The sequence below is a fragment of the Limulus polyphemus genome, unplaced genomic scaffold, assembly GCF_000517525.1.
Source record: "Limulus polyphemus unplaced genomic scaffold, Limulus_polyphemus-2.1.2 Scaffold9, whole genome shotgun sequence".
In the NCBI taxonomy this organism is placed as follows: domain Eukaryota; kingdom Metazoa; phylum Arthropoda; class Merostomata; order Xiphosura; family Limulidae; genus Limulus; species Limulus polyphemus.
This window is the reverse complement of record NW_013665619.1, coordinates 568,610-585,614: the sequence shown is the minus strand read 5'-3', so window position 1 is coordinate 585,614 and position 17,005 is coordinate 568,610. Positions and strand designations below refer to the sequence as shown.

At 33.1% G+C, this 17,005-nt stretch overlaps 1 protein-coding gene across 2 annotated transcripts in view; it reads left to right on the top strand.

The window, feature by feature from the left end:
* LOC106478177 (C-Maf-inducing protein-like) overlaps window positions 1-17,005 on the top strand; it is a 135,280-nt gene that overhangs the window by 40,630 nt on the left and 77,645 nt on the right. For both annotated transcript variants that reach the window (XM_022381747.1, XM_013938702.2), the window contains exon 2: window positions 2,765-2,893. In XM_022381747.1, coding sequence (XP_022237455.1) covers window positions 2,765-2,893 — 129 coding nt within the window. The remainder of the gene's footprint in view (window positions 1-2,764; window positions 2,894-17,005) is intronic.

Genomic DNA, 17,005 nt, shown 5'->3' with positions numbered 1-17,005 from the left:
ATCTGAGGGTCGCGGGTTCGAATACACCGTCCCGCCAAACATGCTCACCCTTTCAGCCGTGGAGGCGTTATAATGTGACGGTCAATCCCACTATTCGTTGGTAAAATAGTAGCCCAAGAGTTGGCGGTGGGTGGTGATGACTAGCTGCCTTCCCTCTTGTCTTACACTGCTAAATTAGGGACGGCTAGCGCAGATAGTCCTCGTGTAGCTTTGCGCGAAATTCAAAACAAACAAACAAAAGCCTAACGACAAACAAACGAAAAAAAAAAACCTCGACATTACATGATCCGATGTGAAGGAACAGATTCAATTAAATAACACTTGCTAATAACAACCTCAAACTACAAATGGGATAATATTAACATTGAATGGTAATTACAGAGATTCAGGGTATACTAAATAATTCGAAATTACCTTGTATTCTACATACTAATGTTTCGTTACTACATGTAGAATATTTTTCTTTAATGACACATGTATGCATTTACAATTTTAGTGTAGTTATATAATGAATTGTTTACACCGCTCTGGTAATTTGAGTATCACGTGGACGGATAATGGCATTTCTAATCAGGATTCACACTTGAATACTAGCATCCGGAATATATTGTAGATTTAATTATTTAAAGCGTTTGTTCAACTTATTTTATTTTTGCTTTCAACAAACCAGACAAAGTATTTAAACCAGAGCTCAGGCAGTCTTGTAATGTCTTTGAAGGACTCATCTTACTAGGAGTTTTAATATCGATAGTAGTATCTGTTACAGAAATATTCTTTCTTGGCACATAATTTGTTGTAAAATATGCTGAAGCTGAATTATGTATAAATTCTACTGAATAATGAGATATTTTTAGTTTACATGAAAATCAAACAAGTTGTTTGAAATAAATAACATTTTATCTAAAGTTATTACGAACTATTGAAACAAGGTTGGCTTGTTGGTGATGGTGGTAAGAAGTTTTAATATCGATAGTAGTATCTGTTACAGAAATATTTTTTTCTTGGCACATAATTTGTTGTAAAATATGCTGAAGCTGAATTATGTATAAATTCTACTGAATAATGAGATACTTTTAGTTTACATGAAAATCAAACAAGTTGTTTGAAATAAATAACATTTTATCTAAAGTTATTACGAACTATTGAAACAAGGTTGGCTTGTTGGTGATGGTGGTAAGAAACGCCTTATATAATTAATGTCAAACATATTAAAAACAACTTGAACTATAGAAAAGTGTTTTATTTTACCACCGTTTCGTCTTGCACCTTTTGGGTAAAGTATTTTACAGCAACACAAATAGTAATGACAAGTCTTAATAGCTAGAACAATCACTTTATCCAGAAGTTAACAGCTTGTAATTATTATTTTACAAAAAAAATAAAAAAAATGATAATGCCAACTGTTATAAACACCGATTTTTATTTGTTTCTTTGAAATATAATTTTCTCTTCAACTCAATATTTTTCTTCTTAACTTTCCTTTTAATGAGTTTTTTGTACAAATATTTATAGTATTACTATGAAAATATCTCTTTTCGACATGTTCAGTGAACTTATATCCGATAGAAATTAGTTTTCATGTTTAATGTATTGAAGCCTATATTTTTTCAACATTGTTTTAAGCTTACTTCTTATATGTTTTTCACTTTATAGTGATAAAATTGATAAGGTTTCACGTTATTATCAAATACACATGATCATGTTTTGATAACGGACCAGTGTGTCTTTCACTGCAGGACCTTCACATAGAATAATTACGATAAATAGTCCTTTGATAAGATATCGTGTATCTACATGGGCTTAAGACAGCAAAGTCAACGTATTTCGTTTATATATATGTATAAATGTTTAGTATGATATATTTGTGTGTCCTCAGAGGCTGCAGCTACCAATGTGAAAGTATTTGATCTTTTCAGGAACTTATCCTAGTATGTTAGTGTATTCGTAGGAGATACGGTTAGCAGGATCAAAGTGTTGGATCTTTTGATAATATATTACAATATATTGTTGTATTCACGGGTGCTACAGCATGCAGAGTCTAGCTGTCGGGTCTATTGATAATTTGTCATTACACTATATTATTGTATTCACGTGTGCTACAGCATGCAGAATCTAACTGTCGGGTTTTTGGATAATTTGTCGTTACAAACAATATACTGTAATGAAAACTTGTCCAAAGATCCAAAACACCAATATATTGTAATGAAAGCTTGTCCAAAGATCCAAAACACCAATATATTGTGATGAAAACTTGTCCAAAGATCCAAAACACCAATATATTGTAAGGAAAACTTGTCCAAAGATCCAAAACACCAATATATTTTAATGAAAACTTGTCTAAAGATAAAAAAGTTGGCCTTGATAGTTGTATACCCTATGGATATAACAAAAATATTGTAATGAGAATTTATCCAAAGAACAGACAGTTTGATTCTACCAACTATAGCCTCTGTGGATACAACAATATACTATCCACACGGACTACAGTTAGGAGGACAAAATTTGGTCTTTTCCGGAACTCCTCAAAAAGAATATCACTGCTATTAATGTAGTCGCTGCTAATAGGGTAGCACTGGCCTGATCTCAGAAACTGCGTAAAAATAGTGTTATCTGTTGGAGAGATTTAGCTGTATCCTAGTTTAGAATAATTAGGAGTGAAACAATAACCTACACCAAATATCGTTTAAATTATGACATATGTAAGCTTTACAAAAATATATATGTTAAGACTATTCTCTTTCGATTTTTCTTTTTACCTGAACAGCCAACAGGCTTTATGGACGCCCCCATCCCTTATTCCCAAATAGAAGATGTCTACAGTTTAGCCAGATGGGATGCCAGCCAGAAGTACTGCATTCGAATCATAATTCAAAATGGATCATTATTATTACAGGTGAGGTTACTGACATTCTTAACGTTTCTTTGAACTGTAGTGAGATATTTCAGGGTCTTTTTTAAAATAAAAAACAATCATTTAATTACTTTGGATTCGTAACTTCTTTTTTTTTGCTTATTACATCAAACATTATTTTGTTTGATCTAATCACGTAACAAATTTTTCCGCAACTTTATCTGTACTTTTCACTATTCGATTGTTTTTAGTTTGCCATGAGGAAACAAACGATATTAAGTTAAACTCTCATAACCATATGGTTCTAAACGATCTTAGTTGTTCATTAACATACAGTTATTACTCGTCAACAGAAACTTACTGTCCAGTAATGGATTAAGCTGATCTTAAATTAATCCTTTTACTATTAGAACTTTAAACACTGTTATGAAATATTTTTCTTTACCATTAATTTATTAATCAATGCAAGGAAAGTATGAAAGACGATCATTATTAGCTACAGCGTACCGAATCATTGAACAATACCATTCGTGGATGTGACAGACGAAAAATATTCAAACTTATTTTAAAGGTTCTCCTTTTGACGTTTCGTTAAGCAGCTATTGTTTATATTTCATCTTTAAAGATTATCAAGTTACTTTGTGTTCTAAACCAGGGAGTGACGGTCTTACTGTCTGACAGTGGCACTAATTCTGTTGGAATATTATTATTTTACTGTCTGACAGTGGCACTAATTCTGTTCGAATATCATTATTTTACTGTCTGACAGTGGCACTGATTCTGTTCCATGTCGGATGTTCGAATATCAATATTTTGTTTATCAGAAAGAAGGAGTAATTTTATGGCCTCTAACTCAAAACGATTGTAAATTATTTTTAGATTTTTCATAAATCAGTTAAGTCACATTGTAAGATCTATTATGAAACAATTAAAAACAATCATTAAATCTATCTTGCACTCTTCCAGTGATATTGATGTTTATCAATGAACGATTGAGTAATATATTTAGATAATAATAAAGTAACTGAGTTACGTTATTGAGTCTGCCATGCAACAATCACATAGCAGCGTTGGGCTATCTTGAAACAATTCAGTTACAAAATGTGTCTAAATTACTTCACTAGTTACATAAACAAACTGTACCGCAAGTAGCAATCGGAACAAATTAATATGCTCCACATTCAATATATAACTCATGAAGTTTTTCTCCAAAAATCAGGCTCTTCAATAAGGACATCAATGATTACATGGTAAACCTCTACTCAGTACTTGACCTCTGGCCATACAAGTATTAGCATGTAAAGGGTAACATGAGTAAAATCTCTCAAAATCCGGCCTCACAATTCCATAGTTAGCATGGGAAGGACAAATACAATATCTTTTTATGAATCCTCCGGAGGGTAAAACCTGAGGGGTTATTTCTATGGAATGATGCAGTCAAGTGGTGATACTCCTCCCTTGTCCAGGAAATGTTTCATTTCATAGTAAGCTAACCCCTTGATGATAATGGTGTGGTGCCCCATTTAGCTGGAAGAATACAGTATTTTTCAAGCCATCATACTATAATTGCTGTGACAGGAAGTTCTGCAACATGTCTAAGGAGGTCACATCATTCTTAGTTATAACGAAGAAAAATGCATCAAACACTTGTTGACATTGTCAGGTCGTACCAAAAATTGAACTTCAGACTATTGCTCAAATGTTCAAATACAGTGTGGGATTTTAATATCGTCATATACGAAATTTGTGGTGATTGACATCGCTGGATGTATGAAAAGTAGCCTCGATCATTACTTAGCATTACACTGTCCAAAAATATCATCAGTATCCAACCAGTTAAGCATAATACTAGTATACAACAATTATGTTATAGACGTGCTGGTTTATTATTTGCTTTTGACTGCTGCAACAGTTCCGGTACTTATGACATTTCATTTGTAATATCTTTCTCATAATCCGATGGACTGCTTCCACATGTATGTCCAACAATCTGTTATTAGTTCTGTTCACTGATTTTTGTTGTATTTGTAATGAATGCCTCATGAACATACTTCCATTCTCTCATTATTGCAGTGACAAATTGGCCCTTTAACTTGTTTGTTTCAGCGTATTCGTGCAAAGATACACAAATGGTTAGTTGCGTATAGCTGTCAGTAAATTTGAACTGACAGATCAGAGAAGACAGATAGTCAACAGCACCCACCGCCCACGTTTTGATTACTCTTTTGTAATAGTAGGATTTGATCGTCATTCTGATAGCGCACCCATGACACTAAAGTGCGGAGAGTGTTTTTACGGTAACAGGCCATGAATCACAAATCCTATAATTCACTGTCCGACCACACTAAATACTAGGCCACTCCCGGCCATAGTCCTTTGACATACACCGAAATTGATAATTTCTTCCACTTTTATATCTATTGCCTAGCAACATTAGCCTACCAATTAGCATTAAAGTGTGTAATTTAGTTCTGAATATAACTTCTAACCCACGCTCTAATTTTGTTGCTAAGAGGTGTGGTATTCTCTTTCTTAAAATAATGTGTTTGCTTGTCACATATTTTATTCTTAGTGGAATCGAACTAATTGGTTTTCTCTAATTAACAAGCTAAGAAAAGCATTTCCAGAGAACCCGGATATTCTAACTCGTTAGTTTAGTCATACATCATAAACTGTTGTGTGAAATGACGTCAAACGTTCGCCACCTGCAGGAAGTTTTAAGTGCCACATGTTTCATCTTTCATTTGTTTGCTTTAATTAAATGTTTTATTCTCATCTATGGGAGTGAATTGAGTACAACAGAATTTTCCGGTTTTAACAAGGACACTTTTTTATTAAATTGTTTTGTCAATGTCGGTATTCTAGCATGACTGGCCGCTTCTTATTTCATTGAAACTTCAATTATTTAAGTTAACATTAAAGGCTTGGACAGAAAATATGATAATTGTTCTTCTTAAACGCTGATGTAAAAAGTATTACAAGCGTGAAAGTACACAATTGATTATTTGTGTGTTTATTAGCATACATGTTCTGCTGATTGTTTTTTTTTTTATGTCGTTCTTTGAATCATTCACAAACTATTTATTGTGAATTATTAAACAAAGTTACGGTTTTCCAGTCACTGATTATAAAAACGAAACTTTTCGCTTTATCTCGAACTTTACAATTTGTCTGACTTTGATATTATTTTGAGAAAATTCCTTTGTATTTCACAGATAGAAACTTTTACTGTCGTTTAACCATGGCGTTCATTCAGAATTGAAAACACCGGCAGTAGTCTGTTGGTTGTTCTCCTAGTGGGTATGCCACCCAATGGCTCAGCGATCTTCAGGCTTACGACGTTAAATTCCAGGTTTCGATAGCCGTGGCGTGCAGAACACATACACACAGCCAATTGTTTAGCTTTGTGATCAACGTCAACTACCCATTCTATTGGGTATGTTGCTCAATAAGAACTGTTAATTATTTTCTAAACTTCAAAATAATTATTAACAGAATAATAATCAAAATGATTCATTGAGTACACCCTATAAAATTTAAGATATTATTTTGATGCTCTTCACGTAAAGCAAGCGTAAATCATATGAAACCTTAACATACGTTTGTTATTATTTGGATTAAAATTAAACAAAGAATATTAAAAATATATAACGACTTATTTACACAAATTTACACAAAAGGGGAAAAGATATTCTCTGTTTCCCTAAAAGTAACATATGTTTTTCCTATTAATTGGGACGGGTGTGACCTAGTGGTTAGCGTGCCACAGCGTGAACACATCATATTCCCATACAAACAAACAAAAAAACTTTTTCTCCCCACTTTGGGGCTGTGAGTTCGTTGTAAGAGCGACTGACAAATCCCAACATTCGAATACAGCATTCCAAGAGTTGGTATTAGACGTTATTAACTAGCTGGTTTTTCTTCGTATTTCTATTTTGCAATATGGCAAAACAACTAAGGGTATCTACCGCTAGCCCTAAGTTTGAACTATTGATCAGAGAGAAGACAGCCAGTCAGTGACACCCTACCACACACCATTCACGCTAAGGGATTGACTCTCACTCTAATAACCCACCCATAACTTAAAGTGTAGGAAATATTTTGTAGTACTGCGCGGATTCGAACCAGGCTCGCCAACTACAAAATCCAGAGCTGCTTTCTCTCTAACATATAGCCGTTTGTATTTATGTGAAAAACTAAAAACAAAATCCTATTAACTTTGTCTATTAAATATGGTGGTTGAAAGATTTATATATTAACTTTGTCTATTAAATATGATGGTTGAAAGATTTATGTATTAACTTTGGCTATTAAATATGATGGTTGAAAGATTTATGTATTAACTTTGTCTATTAAATATGATGGTTGAAAGATTTATGTGTGTATATATATATATATATATGTGTGTGTGTGTGTGTGTGTGTGTGTGTGTATATAGAAATGCATTTTTCCCTCCGAAAACATATAGTATAGCTGTAACAAACTGCCGAATGTATTTAATATGAATATGCAGACAATATAAGTTACAGGCCTAATAGTGATTTTTATTTTTCTGCTCATTAATGAAATAGTAGTATTTTTACAATATTTTTATATTTTAGCTAAGAAAAAATGTAAGTGGCTAAAGTACAGATAGACTACATAATATACCTCTACAGTTATGTCATATAATAAAATACTATGAGCCATACAACAAAGAACAATAAAGAATGGGTACATTCACCAACAAGACCGACAATTACTAGCCCTTCAGGATTACTGAGGTTTTATGGTTTTCTGATTAAAATGAGGTTTTGTAAATTATAGAATTACAATAATATTTTTTTAAATTTTCTTTTATTATCACACATGTATTTTACAAAGGAAATATATTAAAAACATCTAAATTTACAAACATCAAATGGTAGAAACAAAATTTAATTAGGTTTTATCTAGTTAAAGTTAAAAAATAGTCAAGGAAGTGAATGATATTACTTGTAAGAAGTTGAACAAAAAAGTCCTGTAGCTGAACGTTTTGAATCGGTTATACGTGCGCACAAAAATATAGCTGATAGAAAGGAACAAAAGGTCTCATGGGTTAATTTACTTTAATCCTGCCTAAAATAATTTCAAGTTCCGCGGCTATTGAGGACTCTCTCTTGTTTATATTTTAGTAGTACAATAGATAAATTGTATTCGGAGGTTTAAAAAGTTACATATATCTAGTGATTTAAACATAACCAGTTTTAAGTCGTTTTGGGCAACTTGTATTTAGAGAAACCAGATAAATTCCCAGTATGTGTAGTAATTCTGTTCATTTTTCATTTTGCTTACTTAAAAGTCAGTAATGTCATCCGGTTGCTATCTTTAAAGGAAATGACTCTTGGCTTTTCGTTTCCTTTTTCTGTTTTTCCTGGTTAGTATTTTATTAGCCCTTTTTCCATACATCAAATTATTTGAGAAACGTATGTTATGTTGGGTGTTTTACAGAACTTACATAGTGTTTCATATTTTCACATTATTACAGAGTACATGTAATATACATTTCATTAATTTTGTTCCCTATGAAGAAACACTTGCGCAATCCCCTCTTAATTACTTTGGGAACTTGGTGTAAAAATGGTACATAATGACAATAAATAATTGTATAAGGTAGACAAATAATAATTAATAACTAAATAGTAATATCATGCTGCCGACCGGTACTTTATTGTGGCTGGTCATTCGAAATTTGGAACAGTATCACGCTTCCTGGACTGCACACGAACATACGTGCTGCAACAGGACTCCACGATTGGAGGGAGGAGAAGCCATACTTTGGCACTGTTAAAAACCCTCCATTTATATAACCATAACGATATAAGAAACAGTCATTGGAATTTTATTATAGTTATTTTAGCTAACTCATCTCCTTTGATCTCAATTTTTGTTGTTCGTTTTCTCGCAATTTACAAGTGGAGACTTGTTTTCGACAAAATAAGCCATTACCACTAGTGGTAGACATTTAAATGATAGAGTCAATCATCAAGCACTGTTAATTTACTGTTAAACAGCTATGCTACATCTAAGGGGAAAATATCTGCAACACATATTAGGATACCTTCGAAACATTTTCTGTCTTTTCACGAGATAAGAAGGATATTATTTTCATTCTAATATTTGATTGTTTTCATTACAGTTTGGTAACCTGCAAGGAGTTTAGTAGAAGTAGCTTTGTACATGTCACCAATAAATTCATCTGTCAAATGAAATATTTATTTCTATGTTGATAAAGTAGAGTTTCTGCTAAAACACCTTTGATGAAAAATGCTATTTATATTACCAGTCCAGCACAAAGTTTACCAATGGCGAGTAAATACACTGAAAGCTCAGGCCAAATTGATTACACACTAACCCTATACTTTTATTTTGTTCTTCTTCACTACAGGGATCTTGAGGATGCAAGATATTCTCTTTCCTCCAAACTCTTTGAACCCAAAGAAGAAAGATAAACAAAGAGTACTGTTGCTCGAACTATAGTTTCTAATCTAATAGAAAACTTTTGAAAACTAAATTAAAAAACAAAGAAAACTAAGTAGGTCAGCAAGCCTGCTCCACTGAGTACACAAACCATAATTCATGGTGTTTTGTTTTGTTATGGGGTGTAATAGTGAATTGTAACTTTACAGACGTCACTTTTACATCATAAATGTAGATTATTTTGTCTGGTTATGCTTAAAATATTTCACCAGCCATCATAAATAAAGCTAATGAAAGATAATTTAAAGTGTTTTATCAAATGAAAATACTCTTACCAGACTCCTTAAGATGGTATTATTTACATATATAAAGGATCATCATGCGAATTAATACTGATCACTGAGCCACACGAGTTTTGAAATACTTCCTTAAAATACTCTACTATACTATCTTTACTTCACAATGACAGTATATTTTAAGCTATAACTTCAATTTGAAACATTTATAATTATCAATATGTTTTTATTGTTTTAGCGCAAAACTACACAATGGGCTAACTGCGAGAAACGAACCTCGAGAACTTACTGTTGACCAACCGAGGGGTATTAAAAAACTAAATGTGCACCACTAAAAAACACCCACGATGTTGTTTAACTGCTTGAGGGACCTTATTAATAAATGAGTCACAGAAACAATGGAAACAAAATATTACCAATATTGTAATTATTCCGCTAATTACCGCTGTGGTCTCCCATATATTTTACATAGAAAATTAGTTATTTCATACAATTTTCTTATCAGTTCTTTGAACTTACAGACTGACCGTGCAACAAGCAAAACATATAATACCGAATATGTGGAGTTCACACCAGATGTGAACAGTATAAAAAGAAGTCTAAAGGCAATTTTAGGGTTTAACACGATTACGCGTTTTTTTTTTTTTATAAGTAACATATCATTTGAATTTAGTTAGGTATTTTATTATGAAATACATGTGATTCGAATCCCAATAGATTAGTTATTATATTTAAAAAATGTATTTCCCTGATGTCTTGATGAATTATGTTGCTATAAACGCAACTTAAAAAGTCTTCGTGAATCGTTTTATTCCTTTAAACATATAGAAGGAAAATTCTTAGACTTTTTATTGTTTAGCTCTTAATTACAAAACTTCGAAGCGAAATACACGTACAAATGAAATAGAATTTCCGTTTAAGTGAAAGCAGTTAAATTTTTCCCTTGTTCACAACTATCTTAGTAATTGTTACAGGTATTAAAATCATGTATTTGTTCATTTGTCACGAACATTTGTTCATACAAGCTCCTAAGTCAAAATAAATTGGAAATGTCACATATATGGCGCACATAAAGGGTCTTGTGCATTGCTTCGATCAATCTATTTGAGAGTTTCCATAGTAACACTCTTCGTTTTGGTGTATGTTCTCGTCTCCGGCATACTGGGGAAGCTGCCAAATAATCTCACGAAGGAAAATACTTTAGTGAAATTCAATAACTACATTTGAAGATAGTACTATTATCATCAAACCAATGAAACGTTTTTCAGGTTTAGAAGTTTTAATTAAGATATTTGTTTAAAATATTAATATAATGGTGACTTTGTTTGTAGTTAATACTTCTCGTTTTGGTTGTGTTTGTTTTTGTCAGTTTGTATATCTTTATTCCGTTATTCGTGTACATATATTTCACTTTTATCAAGCATTTCATTTGAAAACATGTGCAAACTTTCAAAGGCTCAGATACGAGCTCATTTTTAGTTTTAGCATTGAAATTGCTTTTATTCTCAAACCAACACTTCAGTACATAAGCATTCTTCTACATCAATGTCTTTCACGTAGCACCGTACAAGTAAGATATTTAACGTGATTTACCAATACGCCATTAAACTGTTAACTCGTCCAAAAAATAATTGAAAATTATGCCATTTATGAAGTTAATGTTAACCTGTTTGAGAAATAGATTGACACTGCTAATCTTTACCGAACATTAGGTATTTACCCATGAAGTTAACTAGTCGTTCCATAACTGGTAAGCATGACGTCGGAGTGACCTTAGCATAAGCTGCTTTGGTCGTCTTGTCCATGATGCCTTGGAGAGTAGGGTGTAGTGGATTAGCCATCCATTCTTCAGTCAGTAGGATTTTCTGGTCTACCTCGTCAGTGACTTGTGGTAACAGGGTCGTCAGGTATGATATTCTGAGTTGCTTTACTTTTAGGTTTAGCAGGAGACTTCTGGGTGGAGGCGACGCGTTGTCGTAGGTTATGCTGGGCAGGTTCGTCGGTAGAAGAAGCACAGTAGTTGGCAGAACTTGTCCTACTTCTGCTCTGGACCACAGGTTCGGGTATTGGATGTAGTAGTGGCTGGCCGTAGGTCGACCTATCCTTGGAAGTTCGAATTGTCCTGGTATTCTATTTTGGTCGAGGTTTTTCTGCCCTAAAACGAAAAAGCCAAAGAAAAAACCTCGAGTTAGAAACAAGTCTGTGACTAGAACTTTTACATGAAAGGTAAAGATCTTCCCATTTTCCTGGATATGATGAGGTGGACATCGTGAGTGATCGATGGGTATTCCACATCTACGTTTTCTCAGATTTCTTGAGTACTAATAGAAGAGTTCAAATTCTCCAGAAAAACACTTGCAAAAAGATTATTACTGGCAGATGAGAAGCATTGGACAATAGAATCCGAGTTCCAGGAGGAACTTAGGTCATCCCAATCCTCGCATGTCCGTGGCTGAATGACTTCATCCGAAGGTTTGTGCTTCTTAATGAAGTCACAGATGTTTATGAGCGTGAAGTCCGCTGCTAGGCTTACGATGATGAGCGGGCCAGGCGCTTCTTCCTGTCTTTGCATCTCGTGTGAAAAATTAATCACAAAAAATCAAAATACCATAAAATGAGTTTGGTTTTCTTTGGGGTTTTTGTTGATTTTTGAACGTCCTTTGTTTGGATGTTTGTTCCTGGTCCTGACTGGTGGAGTGAATGAGTGTGGATTCAACTAATGTCATAAGTTGCTGGTTTCTAAGCCCGAGTCTTTGTTTAGTGAAGATTTAATTGTGTTGATGAAGAAATGTTTTTCTTGTTTTCCAAAATTTGTCTGAGTCGATGATTCTAGCTTTATCCCAATCTATTTTGTGTCCAGCTGACATAATATGTTCTGCCAGGGCCTGAATTGTGTGTTTTAATTAGTCTTGCACTGTCTTTGTGTTCTTTGATTCTCTTCCCGAATTGTCTCTCGTTTCTCAAATGTAGGTATTGTTGCAGGACATGGAATTTCACAGATTACGTTTTCGTGTTTCTCGTTTGTGGGTTTCTGTATAGTTTTGTAAGAGTTTTAGTGGACGTCTTGGTTATAAGTTTGAGTTTTTCACTTAAGTTTTGCAAGTATGGGAAGTAAATAGTAGTAGTAGTGTTCTCCTTATCTTTTCTTTCTGTTGTGGGCTTTTTTTTTTAGGGTAATTGATGATGAAGGTAGAGGTATAGCCGTATTGTTTAAAAGCACTTTTTGATGTTTTGGCATTCTCTTTTGATGGTAGTTTTATCGCAAATGATTTTATCTCTGTTGTGTGTGTGTGTGTGTGCGTTTTGCCGTGAATGGAATGCATCTTCGGCCAATGACTAGTATTGATAAATGTTTTCAATCCTTTTTACACTGACAAAACATACAGTTGGGGATTGATTCAATTTCGGATCAGGAACTCTACGACTGGGTCGAGTCAAAATAGACCGAAGGTTGTAGCTACTTTACAACACACTTCCATGACTTCAATTCATCCGAAAGCTGTTTGTACGATTAAAACTTCCAAATGTCGTCTTTGAGGTCCAACTACAGTTCGTGAGTAACCTGAAACGCTTGGCACTCTGTGAATTGTTTCAAAGCAACAACCGAGGCAAGGTTATATGATATATATATATATATACATAAAGCATTGGCTAAAATGCCAATAATTTGTCTATCAAATCAATTGTTAAAAGCTATATTCCTGGTTCGCATAACCAATTAACTTAGATGGATGATTGGTATTGTTTTATACGAGTGGATTTGCCATGTCCTAAAGATAATGTTACACTTTATGAGGGCTTTTCTGGTTTATGTTCTGCCAGTAATGAGAAGCAATAGATTAAATATGTTATGGTTATTTAATGTACGGCCTTGTTATCTACTTAATATTCGATTGGTTCAGTATGAAGTTATAAACTGGTTTATCAAACTGGTGTATTTACGTGTTTTACACTCACCAAAAAAACAAAAAACCTATCATTCAAAAGGTATTTGAAGAACTTGTAGCAATCCGCCACAATTTAATTCTTCATATTGTTATCTGACACTGGGCAGCTTGTACATAATTGAATAATTAACAATTCGCTGGTCGCGGTAGTGAAACCCGTCACCGAACATGCTCGCCGTTTCATTGTGAGATTATTATAATGGGACGACCTATCCCTCTATTCATTGCTAAAAAATAAGCGAAGAATTGGTGATAATGGTGTTGCTTAGTTGTCATCCCTCTAGTCTATCACTTCAAAATTAAGGACGGCTAGCAAAGATAGCCCTTGAGTTGCTTTGCTCGCAATTACAAAAAAACAAACAATTCTAACTTATATCGGTATATAGATATTTCATTTTATATTTTGTACAATTTGTTCTTCTTATTCCTTCAGAAATTACTGAAAACTTTAATTCTGTTAACAGCTGTGTAAAGAAATTCTAAATTATTTTATACATTAAGATACGTAGTTATTTTCCTACGTACGTAACCTTATGTTTAATGTGATATTGGTGTCAGGTTAAATGGCGTAATTTAAATTGCTTTTACACATCTCATTTATATTACATATATATTCAACATGTCAGAAAAGTTATATGGATATTCCAACTGAGAAATATCCACCCTATAGCGCCCACTAGTAGATAGATATGATATAATGTGGAAATAAGTCTGTGGTTATTGAGTTTGTGCAATGAATTGCAAAAATCAAATGGTAAAAGTGATTTGTAATTAACACGTGTTTGTGAAACGTCACAAGAATTATACAGTGATTTTTGATGTTACGCAAGCGTAAAAAAATCACCTAGTTACACAGAAACTTTCTATGTAAAAAATGTTTCTCAATCCTTATTTGTATATTTCATATTCCTCGCGCATTTTGTGGAGCCTTTTTATTTCTTTTTTAAATAAACGTAATTTCACCCAATCATTAAGTTTTATAACTTAAACATAACTATACCTACTATTGGTAGTTATATTATGCGTGTTTCCTAGGTATGATATATTTGTACGGGATCAAAAGTTACCATGAGCCAGTTAAACGATTTTCGAATCTCTTGTGTATATATTTTCTACTGTTAGCTTCTTAGCTGACAAGTAGATTGGTAAGTCATACCTAACAAAATATTAGGCTGATTGAGTTTACCTATTATTTATACGTTATACCTCTAAGAAGAGTAATTTTGCTTCTATCAAGAGCGTCGTAGCAAACACATTCATATGTCTAAACATCTAATAGATGCACTCAAAACAAAATATTCAACAGAATTTATAGTTAATATTTTTGTAACGTTTCGCTTCTCATGGGATCTTCGTATCTAAAAAATTGATTGTGTTTTTATTGTTTTCTGTGAAAACTATTAAGATTTAACTATTAAGACTTAACGACAGACAGGCATTTGTGGCATGACGAAAGGTTTTAATTTGTCTTGGGATTAGATGACGCCTAAAGGCTAGAATGTTGTAAATCTTATATCGTTTTATTGTACGTATACAGTCATCTTTATCTTCGTGAATAGTAAACATGCTTTTATTTTACTTTTCGAAAACTTCATGTAGCACGAAAAGTAGAAAACTGAAACTTGAAAGGAAACTTTACTTAGTTATAATGCCCGACTTATTTACAGTTTTACTTATTACCATATTAATCTTAATGTTTCGAAAATAATAACGTTTTGTTTCTTTATAAAATTATTTAGGCAATCAAAAAGTGAAGTTTTGAACAATGACTGTGTTTAAAGAAATACACTTTCCTCGTCTTCAAAATCTTATATTAAAACATGTAAAAGCACGTACGACTTCTCCTTCTGTACTATTTATTAACTAATGATAGTTTACAGATATTTTTTACTTTTGTGGCTCTAACATTTAGGATATTTAAACTATTCATCAGTAATGATATATATGTATATATTAAAGGAGAGTTTTTTGACTCGTAATATCAGGCATGTGTATTTGATATACATTTACCCGTAATACCCATATCACTCCTTAAATGCATGGATATTGAGGTGATTCCTTAAATAATACTGACTATGTCTACTAGTGCGTAATTTTGGAAAGTTGATAAAAGAGTAGCCAAGAGTTGGCGGTGGGTAATGATGACTAACTGCCTTCCCTCTGATCTTTTACTGCTAAATTAGGGACGACTAGCTAGCGCAAATAGCCCTCGTGTAGCTTTGCGCAAAATTCAAAAACAAACAAACAAACAATTTGGGAAAATACTGATTTAAGTACGACATTTTCCTTTGTGAGCACATTCTTTCTAAAGCATCACCAAATTTCTATTTCTTTTGTGCCTGTTTCTAACCTTAAAACAACTTTATTATCATAACACATCGGGTTTATCAACAAGTAAGCGTTTGTAGCAACCGTATGATGGATATTTAATATGCGTCGTGTAAAGAGGAGAATAAAAAAAACAGCTGGCTTGAGGAGAATAGGTTTGGTTTGAATTTAGCGCAAAGCTACACGAGGGCTATCTGTGCTAGCCTTTCCTAATTTAGCAGTGAAAGACAAGAGGGAAGGCAGCTAGTCATCACCACCAACCGCCAATTCTTGGGCTGCTCTTTTACCAACGATCAGTCAATTTAATTTTTTTAAATTTGTGGTGCTTTAATTTAATTTTATCTCTTTTATCCTTTGTGAACCAACCTGGTTTCTTACTTGCAACCACCCTTTTCTTTCTTTAAAAAATATGTTTATCTTGAATACATAAAAATTTCCCACATTTCATCAATGTTTCCAAATAGCTCAGCTTCCCAATTCACATAAGATCATTCTTGTTAGCCTTTCAAAATTTTATTATTTAAAATTTGTAACCGAAATATTATTATTCCTGATCCCCATATGCAGTAAAATATCAAACCTAATAGAGCAATGATCACTTGCACCCAGAAGTTCCCCAATTCCCATCCTCTGAACAATTTCTATATTAAAAATTAACAATAAATCTAAGCTAGCATTGTTTTTAGTACATTCCTCGACAAATTGGTGAAGAAAACAATTACGAACACTTTCAATAACCTTTCTCTTTTATGGTTTGACTCCAGCATTGACCAATCAATATGCCTGAAATTAGAATCACTTATAATTATGACCTCATTAACAGCTGAAATCTTAATCTCATTATGAAGTTTCTCGCTAATTTCATCAGTATCATCCGGTGGTCTGTAACAAATTCCTACTAAAAGCTTTTTCTATTGATATCCGCTAATATAAATCCAAGTGGCTTCATCCTCTTTGCTATTATCTTTGAAATTTTTAACTTCAGTAGGATGTAACTCACATTTTACATATAAAGCCACTCCCACTCTCATTAATACTCTATCCCTATTAAGTAACCTATAACCCTGTATTTCTAAAGGAATTTATGTATTCAAAATCATCTACATTTAACCATGTTTTAGTTATTCCCTATTATATCAAAT